The sequence below is a fragment of the Salvia splendens genome, chromosome 4 (genome assembly GCF_004379255.2).
Source record: "Salvia splendens isolate huo1 chromosome 4, SspV2, whole genome shotgun sequence".
NCBI classification, from domain to species: Eukaryota; Viridiplantae; Streptophyta; class Magnoliopsida; order Lamiales; family Lamiaceae; genus Salvia; species Salvia splendens.
In genome coordinates this window covers 29,400,496-29,420,634 of record NC_056035.1, presented here as the reverse complement: position 1 = coordinate 29,420,634, position 20,139 = coordinate 29,400,496, and the positions used below count along the sequence as shown (strand labels likewise).

The following is a 20,139-nucleotide window of genomic DNA, read 5'->3' as shown; positions in this document are numbered from 1 at the left end:
ATTCTGGGCAGGGATCGAGGAGAGATACAACGTCTTGAAGTCGGCGTGTGCAAAGGCGCGCTCTGCGGACCACCTCCACAAGCACTGGAACCGGGTGAAAATGAATATTGCCAAATTTTCTTCCGTCTACCACAACACCCAAATGATATGGGGCAGTGGCTAGAGTTCGGAAGACATCCGCAACAAGGTCATGAAGACATACTCCCAAAACGGTATTTTTATGAGTTAAAATTCTACGATGTTTGGCTCCTTGTCAAGGATTTACTCAAACTCCAAGAAGGGTACGAGCCTAGCGGTCCGAAGGGGACGAAGTTAAGCCCCGACGGCAGCTACATCAATAGTAGCGGGGGCGATGCAGTGGACTTGAATTCTCCTATGGAAGAGATTTTTGGCACACAAGTGCCTATAAAGAGTCGTCCCATTGGCGTTAAAGCGAGGCACAAGCCGCAGCGCTGCTAGCCAAAGACCTGACCCTTGATGGCTTGGTAAAGGCATTGTTGCGGAGGAAGTTGTTGGACACGTCAGATCACTCTGTGACCAAAACGAGGAAGAGAGAAAAGTCATCCAACAACTCATCAACAACCTTACCCTTACTAGACTATTGAGATTCAATTGATCTAGTTTATTTATTTATTAAACTAGAACTTTTTCCCTATTTTTTTCTTTGTAACTTTTTTTTTTTTATAAATTAAGTAGTACTCACTCCTTCTTACAAAAATATGGACATTTGAGACGACATAAGAATTAATGCACAATTGGTAAAGTAAGAGATATATAGAAATAAAAAGTAATTATAGTATTGTCAGTAAGGAATGTGGCCCACCTTATTAGAGAGAAAGAAGCTACCAAAAATAGAATGAGATATTTTTATGGGATATGTGGATTTTAAAGGTATAATTTAGGGGGCTATTGTAGATGCTGAGGCTAAAAGATAACGTGGCAGAGAAAAAGGGGATGAGCGGATTATAGGGCAGATTTATCAATACATATTACAACTTGTGTTGTCTACTAAGTGTCTATTTCTATTGAATAGATGGAATATTTTCTTGTTAATTGGGTCCTTCACTAAACTAGTGCCATGATTTTAAATTTTACATATCTGTTTTTTATACGACATAAAACTTGAATAGATTATCGTAGGGGTGTTTAACCGGTTCTTCAGTTCTAGGTTATTGAAATTGGAATCGGTTGGTTAATTGAGGAATCAGAACTAGAGAACTAGAGAACATTTCATTTCACTTTTATTTTTATGTTTTAATATACTAATAATAACCTAAATGAAATATTATTATTCAAATTTCAAAATTTTTCCCTAATTCTCCCATGTACCCTAATTGTGCCATCTACCTTAATTGTCTTATTTTTTTGGTATTAACGGTTATATTTGTAGATGTTAGATTATTAATTTTTTAGGTATTTAATTAATTGAATTTTTAGATATTGGATGATAAATATTTTTGTCTTGTGAGTATTTGTTTGTTGTGTGTTAATTTAAATCTTTAGACCATCTTTAACGGTAGTAAAAGGTCGACCGCCACCTCATTTACAAATTTTAAAAAAAGAAAAATTGAAATGGTGGTCTTTCTCTCTTATAAACCACGGTCTGTTTCATAGCAACCTCCAACCGCCTGCTTGCCTTATTATTTTATTCCACCAGCTAATGAGATTTTGTCAAATGGCACAATCTCATTAGCTGATAATTTTTATTTTAAAATTTATATATTTGTAATATATTATATTAAAAAATTATAAAAATTATAGCAAAATTTATAATTTTTTATCCTTTATAAATAGAGACCACATCTGCTATAGTTTGTCATGAAAAAAATCTCATTTTTTCTCCTCCTATAATCCTCCTTTGATACTACAATTTCATATTTTTTAGTTTCCTTTGTTGCTAACTATGGAGAATGATGAGAATAATATATTTCCCGAATTTTCAAATTTCTATCCTTCCCAAAATATGTTTTTTATTTGTTTATTTTTTACAATTTTTAGTTTGTCATTTATTATTTTTTTTATAAATTTTATTGTATAATAATAAATATTTTATGTAATAGTAATATTATTAAAAAGTAAATATATAATGGTGTGGTTGGGTGATCATTGATAAATTATAAAAAAATGTGTGGCTGAGTTGGATGAATTTGATGATGTGGATGAGATAGAAATTAATTAAATATTAAAAAATGAATGGTTGGGTTAGGTTGGGTGGTTGTTGATAATCATAGTCTTAGGTAATTGATTTTTAGATGCTAGATTATTGTTTTTTGAAGTATTTAATTTATTGGATTTTTAGGTATTGGATGATGCTATAAAATTATATTATTCCAGATAGGTGTTGGATGATAAATATTGTTGTCTCACTAGTTTGTATTTGTGGTGTGTTTATTTGAGTTTTCACATATTAATTGTTAAATTTCTAAATGCTAGATTATTAACTTTTTAGTATTAAATTATTAAATTCTTATTTAAATAAATTCGGATTAAATTCTAAATCAGTTCCGGTTATAGAACTGGAACCAACCGATTCCAATTCTAGAATTCATAAAATATCAAAACCGGATAACCGGCACCAGCTGAATAAACACCATTCTGCTATCGTGTGAGAATGACAATACAAAAATATTAAGCAACTAATATAATACTCTCTGTTTCTCAATCGTATTCCTTTTCGGATTGTCTCACTGTAGCTGAGTCATTTCCTTTTTTGGAAAAAAACAACAACTTTTCTTCTCTCTTACTTTATTCTCTCTACATTTTTCCTTTTCTACTTTATTATTCATTTGTTTAACTCACTTAACACAATTTACATTTTCCCTTTTCTACTTTATTATTCATTTATTTAACTTACTTTAAAACAACTTTTTTTAAATCTCGTGTAAAAAAGAAACGCCTCTAGTAGTATTATTCAAAACATAAATGAAATAACACGTGTGAAGCACTTGTACGGTGGCCACGTCATGCCCCCACCCCACCTTAAAGCGACATTTTAGGCTTCATTCTCATCCCAACTCTCAAACTCCCTCTTTATAGAATCGGTGCCGCGAAAATTGAAATTTTCCATCCATTCTCACTCCGATCATCTCATTCGTATCACTATTCAGCACTAACGCCGGCCATGAATCCTGAATAGTAAGCCTTCTCTCTCGAATTCATAGTTTTAATCACTTCACCCAATTACCCTATGTTCTTCGATTTTGGATGGTTTTCTGTGATGATCATCACGCGCGTCATCGATTTTTCTGACCTAAATCAGCTGAACGATTCACCTGATCGCCCTCGCACTGGTCTTGATTGTGTGTTTGCAAAGCGTATTTATATTTCATTTAACCGTGTTTCGTAGAGAGTAGATTTTGGAGCCATCTGTCTTTTCCTTCCGTAAATATTCATGGAACTATATACTATTTCACATTTTACATTGTGATTGTCTTTTATATTGGGAATTAGTACGTTGTTATTGAATCTGATTACTCTCATTCTCATTCGATTGTTTTATGCTTATGTGATCTGAAATATACTATTGGAAATTAAAATCTTTTGGCTGTATTAATTCCTAAATCATACTCTAAGGAGACTTGGATTTCTCTGGTTAGACTGTAGAAGAATAATTTTCCTCTTGCTGAGGTGCATCTATCAATCTCATTTTTGTTAATTTTTATCTCAGTGACTACCTGTTTAAGCTTCTGCTGATTGGAGATTCCGGTGTAGGGAAGTCATGCCTTCTTCTGAGGTTTGCTGTAAGTTCTTTTGTGATACTGAACTGACTTATTTAACATATTGTCTATTTATTCCCACCAGTTACAATATCTCATGGTCATCGATTATTGAGTTTAGTGTTTGATGGTATTAAACTGTTACTGTAGCACAGGTTCTATTTTTTTTTGGGTTCCATGGCCAACTAGCGGATGCTGATATTTTATCACTACTATCTAATTTGGACAGTATTTATTTGGTTAGAAATGCTTTTCGTTCTTTATTCACACAAGGTAGACTCTCTTCTTGAAATTTAGAACTGAATTAGATTTGGTTGTTAGCTTGGAATGTAAAGTTCCATAGCTGTAAGATATACCATGTATATAAGAATTTCGTTGCAGCTAAGGTTTGGCCTAAATACGCATAGTAGCTATGGATAGGACCCTGCAGGCCTGCACAAGATTGTAAAAACTTAACATTTTCACCCAACACATTTTGGTTAGTACGGTTCAGTTTCTTAAGGTTTTGGTTTGGTTAAATTTTAACTAAAAAGTCAGTTTTTTGGGCAATTTCGGATTTTTCCTACCTAGTAGACCGAAATAAAAAAGAGGCAATCATAAGAAATATCCCCTCTGATATAGTATTAGCAAATTATACCTACCTTTATAACTTATATAAACAGTATCCACTATTCATGTAAAAGACATAATTACCCTTAATGAAATGTCAAAAAGAAAACTATATTCACCCCAGTCCCACCATCATCCCCACCCATCCATCAAGCCTCCACCCCATGTATTCCCCAACTCTCATGTTTCCCCCAGATTACTTTCCATAGTCACTCCTCTAGTAACCTCGACCCAACTCCATGCTATGCTCGTCTTTTGACATGTTTGTTTTCCTTGTATTGTCGTCAACGTCATCAGCAGTAATACTCAAATTTAATCTCTCGTACTTTACGCTCTCATACTTGATTTTTTCTCCTACTTTATTCTCTCACTATTTATCTACTTTATTCTCTCTCCTACTTTATTCTCTCACTATTTATCTACTTTATTCTCTCTCCTACTTTATTCACATTCCACTTAACTCAAATATTATGCTTCTTCAGTGATGGGACCGAGAGAGTATTATATTATTTGGGTTTAATTTATCTATCTAACCTTATTTCAAAAGTGTTATTTTTCATTTTGCATACATTAAATAACTAAATAAGAATTATTATATGCATAAAATATTTAATGAAATGAATATATATTTACAAATAAATCTAAACTAGTTAAATAATTATGATTTTTTTTGTAAAACAAAATAAAAAAAAGGTGAATTGAAATAATAATAAAAAAAACATTGTTAAGTTAATTTGGTTTGGTCCAGTCTAATTCAAAAGAAATTTGGTGTTTCCTATTTGGTAGTTTTCCTTGGTAAAATTGAGCTTAAAATGCTGAAACACTTTGCCTAGCATATTTTCTTTCGTTAGCATATTTCTTTCGTTCTATATAAGAGGACAAAAAAGACCTCCTGACTAGGTCAGAACGAGAACTTGTCTTAAATTTATAAACGTGGCCCAAGGTTATATATACTCCTAAATAATAGCCAGTGATAAACATAGGGCTGATCCACACGGAGTTGCAAGTTCTATATATCTCTGGCTCTCTGAGTTTATATTAAAGATGTTTGGTTGGCCAAAGGCTCTCAGCTGACCGAGGTATTGTAAAGATCAAACTGAAATCCAACGGGAGTTGCAAGTTCTAAATCTCTTTCTCTTTGAGGTTGTTTAAAAGATCTTTGCAAGTTCTAACATGTACACGTTATTCGGTCATTGGTGCATTATATCACTTTCATGTCAACAATTATGGTTAAGTAATGCCGCAAGTAGCTATTTACTCATCATGCCTTCGGCAAAACACTTTCCCATCCTGTCCATACGTTATAGAGTTTTCCCCCCTGATCTGACCTGGTCAAGGTCAAGACTTGTTAAGCGTGTAGATTTATTCAGTCACTGATGCATTGGTTATAATGCACGTTCACATCAATGGTCAAATAATGCCACCATTCGACCAGAGCTCATTCGCTCTAGACGGACCTGTAAGGGACTTCTTACGTGTACCTCAACTCGATGTTTTTATGGTATACACCTTACGTCTGTAACTGAATCCTTGGTTATGTTGCATCCAGATTATACACCTTTCAATCTGATCTATTTGTGAAGTAGGTTGGTTACCTTAATTATTTTACACCTTATGCCTGTATCAGTTATCCTTGATCAATTATCCCTGATTATTCCCAAAAATTGGGCTCATAACTCATCCCAAGAGTGACTATAGATGAGGCATGGCATGGAACTATTTGTAAGGCTTTTGAACATAGCTAGTGCATTAGTCAAGCCCAGGGGCATTTTGGCATGTCATAGTGGGTAACCTGAATCTGATGATACCCAGCGCACAAATTCAATTGGCTGAACCAATGTGTGGCGTACAGCTCGTATAGGAGCTTCTGAATGTCGGGAATTGGGTACTTATCAAGAACTGTGTTTGTGAAGCTTGCGATAGTCCCCACAGAATCGCCTTGAAAAGTCCATTCCTTCTTTCTAACTTACGGGACTGGACTCTAATAGGGGCTTGTACTGGACTATAGGATGCCAGCTGCCAACATGTGAATCAAGATGCTTCATTTCTTCCTTCTGCATGTAATAGTATTGGTATGGGCAAATCGAGACAAGTTGGGATTGGGCCAGTGGAGTGGGTCAACTGGGAACGAGGGAGTTGATGTGATCCTCGCCAAAATTGAACTTGAACCGGTGAACAGCACAGCCTTATAATCTTTTTGAAGAGTTGGATAGTTGATGGATATCCGCAACCCAGACTTTTGCATGAAGAAGAACTGAATCTCTAAAGAGAGAGACATCCCAAATTCAATCTGAACATGATTATTTAATTAATGGTGGATATCATTGTTTGGGATAGATCTTAAAAGATAATTATAACTTGAAAATCTCCACGAACAAAATAATTGTTATGCTTAATATTGTTAGTTTGATATGTAATTGTATTAATTCACTCCTTTATTTGAGTAGTTTTTTCTTCAGCAATTGCCCCAAGCCTATGCTTTTTTGAATCCAAATGTATGAGTTGTAACTTTTGAATGATAAGTCAAAAATAATCAAATTTATCATGAGCAAACTTAGTGCTTGTACTTGTGCTATAGTGATATCTTCTAAACTGTAATCATTGTAATTGATTCATAGTTTTTCTTTCTGTTACTTCTGCTTCTAGCTAGTTGCACTACAATGTCTCTTAGGATAGAGGAGATAATGTTAACTTTCTTTTTTCATCTTCTTGTCTTTTTATGCAGGATGACTCATATCTTGAGAGTTACATTAGTACCATTGGTGTAGACTTTGTAAGTGATTGTTGTAAGTGATTGTTTTGATTACACCTTAACACAGTAGTTCTATATTTTCCACAATAATGTACAAGGATTATTTTATGATGTAGAAAATACGCACAGTGGAGCAGGATGGAAAAACGATTAAGCTGCAAATAGTAAGTATCTGGAACTCAACTCTGGATTACCAACCTGCGTTGGATGTGTATCACGTATTTACTTTTCCAAGAACAGTTTCAAAGGACTAACATTTATTCCTCTGGACAGTGGGATACAGCTGGACAAGAACGTTTTAGGACAATTACTAGCAGTTACTACCGTGGTGCTCATGGTATCATTGTAAGTGCCAGGCACTATTAGTGCAGTTCGATCCATGTGTTTAATTAATTAATCAGTGTCGTTGTGAAGTCAATTAATAGTGTCGCAATGGTCACACTTACCAGGTAGTTTATGACGTGACTGATCAAGAGAGTTTCAACAATGTGAAGCAATGGTTGAATGAAATTGATCGATATGCAAGTGACAATGTTAATAAGCTTCTTGTTGGAAACAAGAGTGATCTCACCTCCCAGAAAGTTGTCTCCACTGAGACAGCCCAGGTAAAATGTTTAATCTGCATCACACTCGCTTATCCGGACATGATGGTAGCTCAAATTAAACGTGTATATACAAACCATTTGAGACAAAAATAAAAGTCATACAAAATTGTATATTTGTATTGTTCTGCCCATGAGTTAGAGTAGTGTTTACTGAATACCGTTATTCAATTTCAGGCATTTGCTGACGAAATTGGGATACCATTCATGGAAACAAGTGCTAAGAATGCTACTAATGTGGAGCAGGCTTTCATGGCTATGTCTGCTTCCATCAAGAACAGGTATACATTTTCATCATCGAAAAACTTTGAAATGCTCTGTGCAATGATATGTCATTATTCCGCTAATCATGAATTTATCGAAACACTTCTATATCTACTGAAATTCGTCTGGTATCTAATTCAAGGATGGCGAGTCAACCAGCGATGAATAACGTTCGACCTCCAAGCGTGCAAATTAGAGGACAACCCGTTAACCAAAAAACCGGCTGCTGCTCCAACTGAAATCTTAAGCCGTGCGTTTGGTTGACATCAATTTGTCTTAAAATTGGAGCTTGAACTAGTTAGGGGTTTAGGAAGAAGACTTCATAATCGTTACCTGTTTTATCTGTGAACCACTTCTATGCTCAAATATCCATCATTTTTTATAATGTTTTGTCAAGGAAGGAAAGTGTGTACAAAGTAACGTTATTGGTCAGAACCAGTGTTACCGTTCTCTGTCGGAATTCAACTTGATAGTTATGATGAAATTCTAGGGTAATATTGCTAAAATAGTCCAAGTATACAACAGCTAGAAATATTGTGTGTTTGTGTCATGTTCGTCGCGTTACAGTTAGAAAATGGAAAAAAAAGAGGAATAAAAGTTGATGGAAATGTTAAGTCATTCTTTCTTGTATATTTTGTGATATAAACCTTAACCTTAGACCATTTATAGGAGTGGAGAATCCATCTTTAGCCCATCTCCAATTTCCTTCTTTCACGTCAGCCTTTTATCATACAACCCATCTTCAGCCTATCTCAATTTCTAATCACTATCTCTATAATTCATTTTAATTGTTGAAATACCAAAATCAAGTTACGTACAAAAATCTTCGCGGTATTAAAATTTAGGAAAAAAATACAATGATAAACAAATGTAAAAAAAAAAAATCAAATGCGCATCAATGGTTACGTGCCCAAATATCTTCTGGTGTCGAAGATGGGCTTGTTCCTGGCGGGTAGTAATAAATGCGCGGAGCCTATGAGACTCGCCATGCGGTACACCCTAATGTACAAGCTCGCTGGCCACACCCTGGCTTGATCCGCTAGCGTCTTCATCGGCCCGATTAGTGACTCCTGCATCTTCATCTGCGACTATCATGTTATGCATGTTGATACAAACATACAAGATATAAGCAAAACAGTCTTGGTAGAACAAACGCGTCGGCCCCTTGACCAATGCCCATCTCGCTTGAAGCACACCAAATGACCGCTTCACATCATTCCATGCAGCCTCTTGTAGTTGCGCAAAGTAAGCTCTTTTCGGCTTTGTTAGACATCTGACCGTCTTCAAAAATACCAGCCATCTCGGGTATATCCTATCGGCCAAATAGTAGCCCATATGATGCTGGATGTCGTTGTTCGACCCGGCTACACCAAAGTACGCATGCCAAATTCATAGCTGATGGTCAGTAATGGCTTCGAGAATCATCATTGGGTGCGTGCCTTTGTACCCGTTCTTAAACTGGCTTTTCCAAACGGTCGGACAGTTTTTCCATTACCAATGCTGGCAGTCTATGCTGCCCAGCATTCCAGGAAAGCCGTGCACCCTCCCATGCAAATCAAGCATGTACTGACAGTCGGTACGAGTCGGTGACCACATATATGTGGAGTCAAAAATCTCGATAACGCCCTTACAAAAATACTTCAGACACTCGCGTCCAGTTGTTTCTTCTATGCGAAGATACTCATCGAACATGTCCCCAGCTCCTCCACAAGGCGATTGCCTAATTACAATCGTGCACTTCTATAGAGACGATAGTCTGGGCCTGCCGCTTGCATCAGGAATCAGCTGGAAGTACCTATAATGCGCCGACAACGTGTTCACAATGTGCAAGAAAAGGTCTCGCTGCATTCTAAAATGCCGCCCACGTGGCTCCAAGGCAAAGTAGTTCGCAATCAGCTGTTCTACAGCCCCCGACGTGGTCACGAATGACCGCCCTTCGATGCCTGATCGGCTGAGGGACCGTCGGGTACAACTCTTCTTGCACACATCGTTCCAGCTATTCTGCAGTCCAAACTTGGACTGGTTCTATGATCTTGTTGAATGCAATGGATCAGTTTTGCTAGGAAACAACAAGGCTTGCAGCATCAAAGGCATTGGAAATATAAAGCTCAGATTGAATGATGGATCTGTCAAACTTCTCTCCGAGGTTAGGTACACCCCAGAGGTCAAAAGGAATCTTATATCCCTTGGTACCCTTGAAAGGAACAGAAGCTCTTTTGTTTCTGAAAAAGGAGAGATGAAGATTTGCAAGGGAAAGCATGTTAAAATGGTGGCACAAAGAGCTGGCAGTCCTTACTATCTGCAAGCTGCTGTCATAGTTGGTGAATCTCATGTCACTGTAAAGGATAATCTGAGGAGCTGACATCTCAAGTTAGGACATCCTGCTGAAGGTACTTTGAAAGCAATGATCCAAAAGAAAGTGATTGAAGAAGGCATCATAGAGAAAATGGGCCCATGTGAGGATTGTTTGCTTGGAAAGGCTAAGAAGCTTTCATTTCCAGCAGGTACCCATAAATCAACCTCACCTCTTGATTACATCCATTCAGATTTTTGGGGACCATCTCCAGTCAAGAGTCTAGGTGGAGGAAGATACTACATGTTTATAATAGATGACTTTTCCATAAAGGTGTGGGTATATATCTTGAAAGAAAAGTCTGAGGCCTTCAACACCTTCAAGAACTGGTGTATAGAAATGCAAAATGAGAAAGGTATGTTCCTTAAAGTGCTCAGGACAGATAATGGTTTTGAGTACTTGTCAAGTGAATTTGATGCATTTTGCAAGGATAGAGGTGTTAGGAGACACAACATCGTGCCTGCAAACCCCCAGCAGAATGGGGTTGCAGAGAGGATGAACCGCACCTTGATGGAAAGAGTTAGATGCCTCTTGTCATCTTCTGGAGCAGGCAAGCAGTTCTGGGCCGAAGCAGTGAGTACTGCAGCATTCTTGATCAACAAGTGCCCTTCCTCTGGCATAGGAGGCTTAATACCAGATGAGAGATGGTATGGATCAAAGCCAGATTACTCTAGATTGAAGCCATTTGGATGCAAAGCCTTTGCACACTTGAAGCAAGAGAAATTAAGTGCTAGAGCTCTACAATGTGTTATGCTTGGCTATCAAAAGGGGGTAAAAGGTTATAGGCTTTGGTCCATTGAGCCTGAGAATGAAAAGGTGGTGATTAGCAGAGATGTTGTCTTTATTGAAGACAACATGCCTTTTCTATACAACAAAAAGGATAAAGAGTCTACAGATCTCAATGCTCCTTTAACTGAAGTAGGAGCAGATACTTCATCTGATAGTGAAAGAATAGACACCGATGAGCAAGCTGGAGTTCAAGGAGTCCAGGGTGTTGGAGCTGATGATCTGCAGCACCAACAAAGTCACACTCAGGACTACCAGATAGCAAGGGACGGGCCAAGAAGAGCCAATGTGAGAGCACCAGCAAGATTCAATGACTATGAGATGCTCTATTATGCTCTTCATGTGGCTGATCAAATAGAGGCTACTGAGCCTAGTTCCTATGCTGAGGCAATCAGTGGACCAGAGAGATATCAGTGGATTCAAGCCATGAAAGAAGAGGTTGAGTCACTGATAAGCAACAAAACATGGATTATGGTTGACAAAGCTGAGTTCAGAAAAATATTGGATGTAAGTTGGTGTTTAAGAAGAAAATAGAATCAGCAAGTTCACAGAAAGTAAGATTCAAAGCTAGATTTGTTGCAAAGGGCTTCAACCAAGAAGAGGGGTTAGACTATAATGAAATCTACTCTCTAGTTGTGAAGCATAACTCCATTCTAGTCCTATTGGCAGTGGCAGCTAAGAGGGATTGGGAATTGGAGCAATTAGATGTTAAGACAGTTTTTCTGAATGGAGACCTTCAAGAAACAATATACATGGCACATCCACAAGGCTTTGAGGTCCCTGGCTCTGAACAAAAAGTGTGTATGCTTAAGATAAGCATATATGGTCTTAAACAAAGCAGTAGGCAATGGTATTTGAAGTTTGGTGAGAGTTCGTCAAATCTGGGCTTCTCTAGATCACTCTATGACAGTTGTGTATTTGTGAAGAAGGAGAAGGATAAAGCACATGTGTATCTTCTTTTGTATGTAGATGATATGTTGATATTAGGGGTAGACATGAAGGAGGTCAGAAAGGTGAAAGAACAACTAAAATCAGACTTTGAGATGAAGGATCTTGGTTGCGCAGGGAGGATCCTTGGAATGGATATAGTCAGAGATAGAAGCAAGAAGAAGTTATGGTTGTTCCAAACTGACTATATTCAAAAGATATTAAAGAAGTTCAGAGTGCATAACATGAAGGCCACAACAACACCAATGGCCATGCATTTCAAACTGTCCAGTGATCAGAGAGCCAAAAGTGATGAAGAGAAAGAAAGAGATGTAGCTAGTTCCCTACTCTAATATTGTTGGGAGTTTAATGTACTTGATGATATGTACAAGGCCTGATGTAGCCCATGCCATAAGCACAACGAGCAGATATATGGCAGATTTTGGCAGACATCACTGGAGTGCTTTGAAATGGACTTTAAGATATCTGGGAGGTGCAGATAAGTTAGCCATAATGTTTACTGATCAAGGTCGAGCTGAGGAAGAGCCTTTGGTGGGCTACTGTGACTTAGACTACGCTGCAAACCTTGATACAAGAAGGTCCAGACTGGGTACATTTTCACCTTGTTTGAATCAGCTATATGTTGGAAGTTAAGTCTCCAAAATGTGGTGGCTTTATCCACAACTGAAGCTGAGTACATTTCCTTAACTTCAGCAGTAAAAGAGAGTAAATGGCTGCTTGGACTCGTGGCTGAATTTGGTGTGCAACAGAGAAGTGTAGCAGTACACTGTGACAGCAGTGGAGCCTTATGTCTTGCGAGGCATCAAATGTTTCATGAACGTAGCAAACACATTGATGTAAGGTTGCACTTCATAAGGGGTGAGGTAGAAAGTGGTAGGGTCAAAGTGATAAAGATTGATACGTCTCACAACCCTGCTGATATGCTAACTAAACCCCTAACCAAAGAAAAGTTTCAATATTGCTGCGAGCTTGTGGGATTGCATGCAGTGGTTTTTTTGAGTATTGCTCTGATTAGCCAAGGTGGAGATTGTTAAGAAATAGCTGATCATAGCAAGTGAAGGTGCATGGGAGCTTAGGATAAGGAACACAACACATAATCAAGAAGAGTAGTTCAAATGTTAGTTGAGCTACGGACTAGCCGTTGGAAGTATGAGCTACTAGCCGTTGGAAGTATGAACGGCAGTTACAACTGCTTTTGTGAAGACCTTATTCACTTGCTTAGTTAGTTGATTGTATAAATAGAGATAGCTTGATTTAGAAGTGTAATTCCTTTTGTAAAACACTTCTTGAGATTACACATCAATAAGATTCTCTCGGTTAAAGCTCTCTCAAACTTACTCTTCTACATACTTGTTCTTGTTTTCATTCGGTGGTTATTCATTCTCAACAACCATAGTTCCAATTAATTAAAATGAATTTTGCAGTAGCTAGCGGAGATAGACTATTTGGTGTGGGGATATAATTTTACTTGGAAACTTGTCTCACATTTTAATCAGATTTTATTTCCAGCACTGAATCACCATAACTAATTACTATTAAAAACTAAAGGAAATAGAAGTAGAAGTTTTAATTAAAGTTGTGCATTAATTTGGATACAAGGTAGATTATGAAGTAGTAGTAATTTCCATTCTGCAACAAGGGCAGTGTGCATTGGCCTCTGCCAAGGCAACAAACAGTGAGTGTGGAACCTATGCCCACATCTCAACTTCATTAGATTTTCCGGCGAAGCCTTGATCTCGTCCAAGCACACCACGAACTCCTCCTCCAACGACGACGACGACCTCCACTTCAGCTTCAACCATTTCAGCCCCTTCGATTCACTCTTCTTTACTTCTGAACCATTCTTAACCCTGTTCACCAATGAAATGAAATGTAGTACGGATTTTGTCACCGTTGAGAAAAAATTCAGCTATGTAAGTTTGTGATATTATATGTCATGTTCAAAATTCGTAAGAAAAAATAAAATTTTAAAAAGTTTCATGATATTAGACATTGATATCTCAATATAATTTGGTACCCGATTGTATTGAATGAACTAACTAAAACAAGGTTAGTTGATGACTTGACTTTGACTAGACTACTACAATAAGTTTCAAGGGTCATTTGGTAAATAAACTAAAAATGGAGGAGTGATGAAGAAATTAGTTTCCCATGACCAGGACATGCAAAATGAAGTTCGCGATCTTTAAATTACTATTCATTTATCAATTAAAAATAATACTCGGAAGGAAAAAGGAAATTGGCCCGACCTGGTGGTTTCCGATGTCCACAGCCTCGAGTCGAGTCTCTTCTTCGCTTCTCGGGCCTCAGCGGCAAGCCGGCTCTCGTCGCACATTATCTGCCTTCTCTGCTGTATATGATCAAATCAACCAAATTACACAAATTAAACTAGACAAAATTAATTAGAAAATCTAATTGATCTTTTTTTTGTAGAAACTACAAATCCTACCGAGGAAGGCGTTGAGCTGCAGAGATGGAAGTCGTGGCTGCTGACGTATAAGCAGAGAGACGATCGCCGCGTGGAGACAGCCGGAGATGGCTCGCTTTTCTGGTTAAATCTTCTTCTTCTTGCTGCTTCAACTCCTGGCAGCATACCAGCCCTTGATAAACACTCCAAACCTATGTTGTTTTCTTTTTCTATTTTCGATGGTTTCAATGGAATTTAAGGCGGAGTTAAAGCTGTGAAAAATAGTCCTACTTATGTGCTATGATGTTTAGTGTGACCTTTGTTTTTAGTTGTGATTCTCTTTTGTATTTAGCTATCTTGCTTGGGAATAAAGTGAAAGAAAATAAAATTAGAGATGTGAAACCAAAAAAAAATTAGAAAATTTGATACTTTTTATAAATGACACATCTTAAAAAGAAAAATGTTTCACTTAGAATGAGATAGTAGAAGTATACGGAGTTGTGATTAACTGCTAACCACAATATAATTAGTGAGAATTTTAAAACTAATCAGTTTATTGCTTCATTAATACTCCCTCCATTACTTATTAATTGAGGCACATCTTTTACGCACGAGATTGATAGGTGCATAGTAAATAAAGTAAAAATGAATAATGGAATAAGAGAGATGGAGAGAGAATGAAGTAAAAGAAATTGTTACTTTTTATTATTTTAAAACTTCCTAAAATAGAAAAACGACTCAATTAACAAAGAAAAATATCAATTAAAATTATAAAATACTACTATACCAATTGCCAATTTTCAATATCACAAAACCATAATGATATTTATAAATCAATAAACTGATATTAAGTAGCGGAATTGACATAGTCCTCAATTCTTATTTTAATGACGATCTTAATGGAATAACACCCTATTATAATATTTAATATACTTTATTTATTCCATAAAAATATGCATTATTTATCTCTAATAAAATAGATCTTATATTCTACTACTAATTAATTATAATTATATGGGACGGATACTATCATACTAGAAATAGACGGTCATATCTTGAAAACTGAAATCACGTTTTAGTAATTTATTAATCTTTCTTAATTAAATTTAATAGTTTTTAGTTATGGTAGGAGTTTTAAAAAACGTAAAGAATAGTGGACCCACCATCACTTATTAAAATTGCTCATATTTATAATAATATTATTTTATTTTGTTGTGAGTGTGGAGTAGGAGTAGAGTAAGAATTGTAGAGTAGGTGATATGCTCCGAAAGAAAAATGAGTAGAATAAGTTAGTGTAATATATAAGTGTCACTTATATATAGTGATTTATAATAAAATGTGGATGGAATAAGTTGGTGGAATGTGAGACCTACTTACAATTTATGGTAAAAGTGAAATATGGCTCTTATTGTGGGACAGATCGAAATGGAAAAATATGACTCTTATTGTGGGACGGGGGCGAGGATAAATCATCGTGTGGAATAATCACTAAGTCCACCGATATATATTATTGGTAATTAAATAAATAATAATAATATTATAAACATTCTATATAGGAGGTCACTATATTTGAACACTATTTTAAAGGGCATTCCATTTTCTATAACTAGCCCAAACTGTAATTAGCATTACTGTATATTTTTGGTGAAAGTAAGTGTTTATAGAGTATATAATGCATATATGACAGCGAAATATGCAACGGAATGCAATTTGACAACGAAATTCATGATGAAGTTAGGAAACTATACATTTTTCTAAATTTATATAACTACTATTAGAGAAAGTAGGAGTTAATAGAAATCTATATTCTTTAGTCATCGAGAAAATATATTGTTTCTTTAGTTAATTTGAGAAAGTATATAAATATAACCATAAGCGATTCATATTACACGCAACTAGTTTTGAAATAATTTTAAAAATAAACAATAAATACGAAATATCTAGTATGATAAAATGAATCGAGTCTATTGACGTTTGGCCCACGATTTAATAGTTGCTAGGCTACTTAATTTCGTGTCGTTGAACTGATCGAAAATTTAAAATTTTGTTACGCTCAAGTACATGTCATAACTTCAAAAATACAAAAGAAAAACTATGAAATTTAACATTGTTTACATCTGTCTTACTAGGTCTGATTTGAGTAAAATCATGTATGATGTGCTAGTAAAAAATTATAATCCCTCCTTCGGTCATTTAAAGACACTCTTTGACGTCACAGTTTCAAAAAATTTGTTTGATTTTATAAAGGAAATGAAAAAAAAAAGTTAGTGAAATTGAGTCTCATTTTTATATTTTAATTTTATAATAGAACGTGAGTGCAATGAGTTAATCGAGTATGAAGTCCAATTAATCAAATATATCTTTGTATGACGAACAACCCAAAATAGAAATATATGTCAAATTTTAACGGACGGGTGTAGGGAATACATGAAGATATGACCGATGTCGGAAAGGACAGCGGAAATTACCAATTGACATAGTGCTCTATCATTGAAATAACTTATTTTCTTTCACAAACACTCTTATCTCTATCTGTATACGACTTTTTGCCGGAAATTACCAATTGACATCGTGCTCTAGCAAGACATAGGACATGTTTAATTTAGGGAAATACAAATAATTACAACGACGTGTAATTTTAGAATTATGTACTCTGAATTAGAGTTTTTATCTTTCATTCTTTTTCAACTGAAAACTTCATTCTATATAAAAAGTGTTAAGCTTCAATCTTTGAAAATAGTTTGATGTATCACTAATAACACTAATATGGTATATCACTGAAATAGTCATATTGACATAAGTCCTTGTTAACTACTGATAGACGAGACCTAATAAAATATGAATCATTAATCGTTTTAGATAACCTTAAACATACACAATACTCCCTTCGTCCCATAAATTTTGTCATACTTGATTGGACATAGGTTTTAAGAAATGTAACGGAGAGTGAATTAAAAAATGTTAGTGGAGAATGAGTCATACTTTTATAGTATATTAGGTTTATACTGAAATGTGAGTGGGAATGGGTTAGTGGAATATGAGGTCCACTATCAACTAGTAAAACATGAAATGTGACATATTTTGTGGGACGGACGGAAATAGAAAAATGTGACAAATTTAAGTGACGGAGGGAGTAGCTTATTAATTATTTTGGCTTGTCAGAGAGGGAGGGTTTTTCATAACCAAAAAATATTCTAACATCTTGGGTAATAATACTCCCTCTGTTTTTTAAAAATATGAACTTTAAAACGACATAGGTTTGGATATAAAATAAGTAAAGTAAGAGAAAAGAAGAGAAAAAAGATTTTTGAGAAATGGTATGTAATTGGTGTTTCAATCATTGTTGTGGTAGATTAGTTTTGTTCTCATTGTTGTATTGTAAATTTTCTGTAATTTATTAAAAAATTTTGTAAGTACAAGACTTGTTAAAACTCTTAAACTTTGTCCCACATCGATTTGGTGATGATTCTAGCTCATCTATATAAGTATGGATAACCCTCCCCCTTATAAGTCCTTTTAAGGGGTGAGTGACCCATTTATAATATGACACTACTAGAAAAATAGCTTCTTACTACACTTTTTTTACCACACTTTATAAAAAATGGCAGTATAAATATACAATCAATACATTAGCTTTTCACTACACGTCTATTATATCCTTTAACTACACCTCAAAATAAATGCCATATGGAATCTTATTTGCTGGCACTTCTATTAGAATCGAAACTTGACACGTACACGTTGGATTTTAGTAATTAAAGTAATTTAAACAAGAGGAAAAGGAAAATAAAGCAAATAGAAATGGGAAAATGAAGGAACTAACTTTCCTCTGCAACTTCCGCATGACTGACTCCTAAACCTTCTCACTTTTAACTCACACACATACACACACCGTGACACACGCACACATACAACCCTCCGCTGTCACGCCGCTCCTCCGGCGACCACCTCCCTCAGCCGAACGTGGCGTCACCTCCTTGTCTCCCTCTCTGTCTCAACATCTCTCTCCCCCTGCACGCCTAGACATACATTTCATCTCTCTGTACATCGGTTGTACGGCTGATTCTACCGCCGCCGAAATCCAGAATCTCTATGATATTCATGACTATCCTCTACGTAAGTAACCTTCCACATCTCTTGTTCATCCAATTTCAGATTCAAATTTGAAGTTAGGATTTGTATTTAAGTTCTTCCCCAATTCAAATTTTAGCAAAACTAGGTGGAAATCCTACATTTCTTTAGATGGTTTAAAAATTAAGCCTAATTTGTGAAGTGACTAGAATGAAATTGTTGAGCTTGGTAGGTGAAGGTAGAGACGACGTAGAGTTTTTCAATAGAGCTTAAGAATTGGTGTTGCTACTTTAATTAGCTTTAGATTTTGGAATATAAAAATTCATCTGTTCTTGTTAGAGGTAGTCTAACCGCAAAGGTGACTTGACTGCCAAATTCTATAATGGCAAGACGAAGCTGGTGTGAGAGTTTCTTGATGGGCTACCAAAGAGCAAAATAGAAGTTTATTAGTCTGATATCACTGCTATTGAGGCTGTAACGAACCCAAATCAACCCAGATTTCTTCATGTTGAGGTTTCATTTTTTGCATATTTCATCTGTATTGGCTTTGTAATTTATTTATCATGACTAGTTGAACTTATATGCATTTTTTTGCTCCAACATTTAATCTTGTATTTACAGCGCTACTCTAGACTTGCCTGCTAAAATTTTGATTTGATACCTCATAGAAAATATCACTGTGTTTTGGTTCATAGACTACATCATAGAAGTATCCTCGAGTTCCATCAATATTTTGGCACATGCAGTTTACAGAAACCAGGTAATATTGTCTCTCTGCATATGGTATAGGCTTGCCACATCATCCTCCTGATATCCACATGACTGAATCTTTTCTGAACAAGTAAAGGGGTACATCTGTGTTTCTGTTTCTGAAACATAGCTTTTCATGAAAAAGATTGGGAGAAGAAGGATATGAAAAAGAGGACTACATATCTGAAAATCCACGAAAACTTGGCATAGCACAGAAGAGTAGTTAAGAGGTATTGGTGATAGCTTTTTCAATTGTTCCTACGTATCTGTCAGTATATTCTAATTCTACAGTTGTTTCTCTTCTTCATACTGATCATGTGAATATTTTATCCACAATCTCTATGTTTTATAGCCTCAGTCTTCTGTTGGGAGTTGGAAATTTGCTCTAGTGTTGAAAAATGCTGAAAATTGTGAGACTGAAGTTATCTCTAAAGCTAAATTTATTAATTGAGAGAGTAATTTGTTTCTTACTTTCATTTTTGTTCTTATATATGATTTCTTATTGTGATTTTGGGTGGTGTTGTTTAATGACGGGCCTTTCAGCTTCTGCTCGAGTTCCTCTTGGTCTCTTATCTGAGTCATGTCTTTTATTATGATAGTGCAGCGTTGTTGACTTTGATATGAGATGGTTAATGACTTGTGATTTCGGGATATTGATGCAGTTTCTTCTTATGTGTTCACATAATATTTATCAACGATAATGGATATTGTAACTATTTTTTTTCATCAGTTGGCAAATTTGACTACTTTTGTTGGCTACATATTTGATTACACTATGTATATGCGGTGAAAATATGATGTTTTCAGGAGAAATGTTGAGAAAGACAACTGAAACTGACGACTCTGTCAATGACGATAGACCTCATTCTGTTGAGGTAATA

General features: G+C 35.8%; 2 protein-coding genes across 3 annotated transcripts; one reads left to right on the top strand and one right to left on the bottom strand.

The window, feature by feature from the left end:
* The first annotated feature begins 3,024 nt into the window (after positions 1-3,024).
* On the top strand, positions 3,025-8,408 carry LOC121799933 (GTP-binding protein YPTM2). The gene is made up of 8 exons (XM_042199453.1): positions 3,025-3,135; positions 3,668-3,740; positions 7,051-7,098; positions 7,194-7,241; positions 7,351-7,422; positions 7,527-7,682; positions 7,857-7,960; positions 8,086-8,408. Exons 1-8 carry the CDS (start codon positions 3,122-3,124, stop codon positions 8,180-8,182), a joined length of 612 nt encoding a protein of 203 aa, XP_042055387.1. The 5' UTR covers positions 3,025-3,121; the 3' UTR covers positions 8,183-8,408.
* A 5,185-nt stretch (positions 8,409-13,593) lies between these two features.
* Positions 13,594-14,713, bottom strand: LOC121800430. 2 transcript variants are annotated; one of them, XM_042200003.1, is made up of 3 exons: positions 14,480-14,713; positions 14,280-14,380; positions 13,594-13,880 (listed from the first exon to the last, which is right to left on the bottom strand). In XM_042200003.1, the coding sequence occupies exons 1-3, from the start codon at positions 14,621-14,623 to the stop codon at positions 13,601-13,603; spliced, it is 525 nt and encodes a 174-aa protein (XP_042055937.1). In that variant the 5' UTR covers positions 14,624-14,713; the 3' UTR covers positions 13,594-13,600. The 2 variants fall into 2 exon arrangements, with proteins under 2 accessions (XP_042055937.1, XP_042055938.1); XM_042200004.1 differs by having other exon boundaries at positions 14,280-14,377.
* Positions 14,714-20,139: the final 5,426 nt, after the last annotated feature.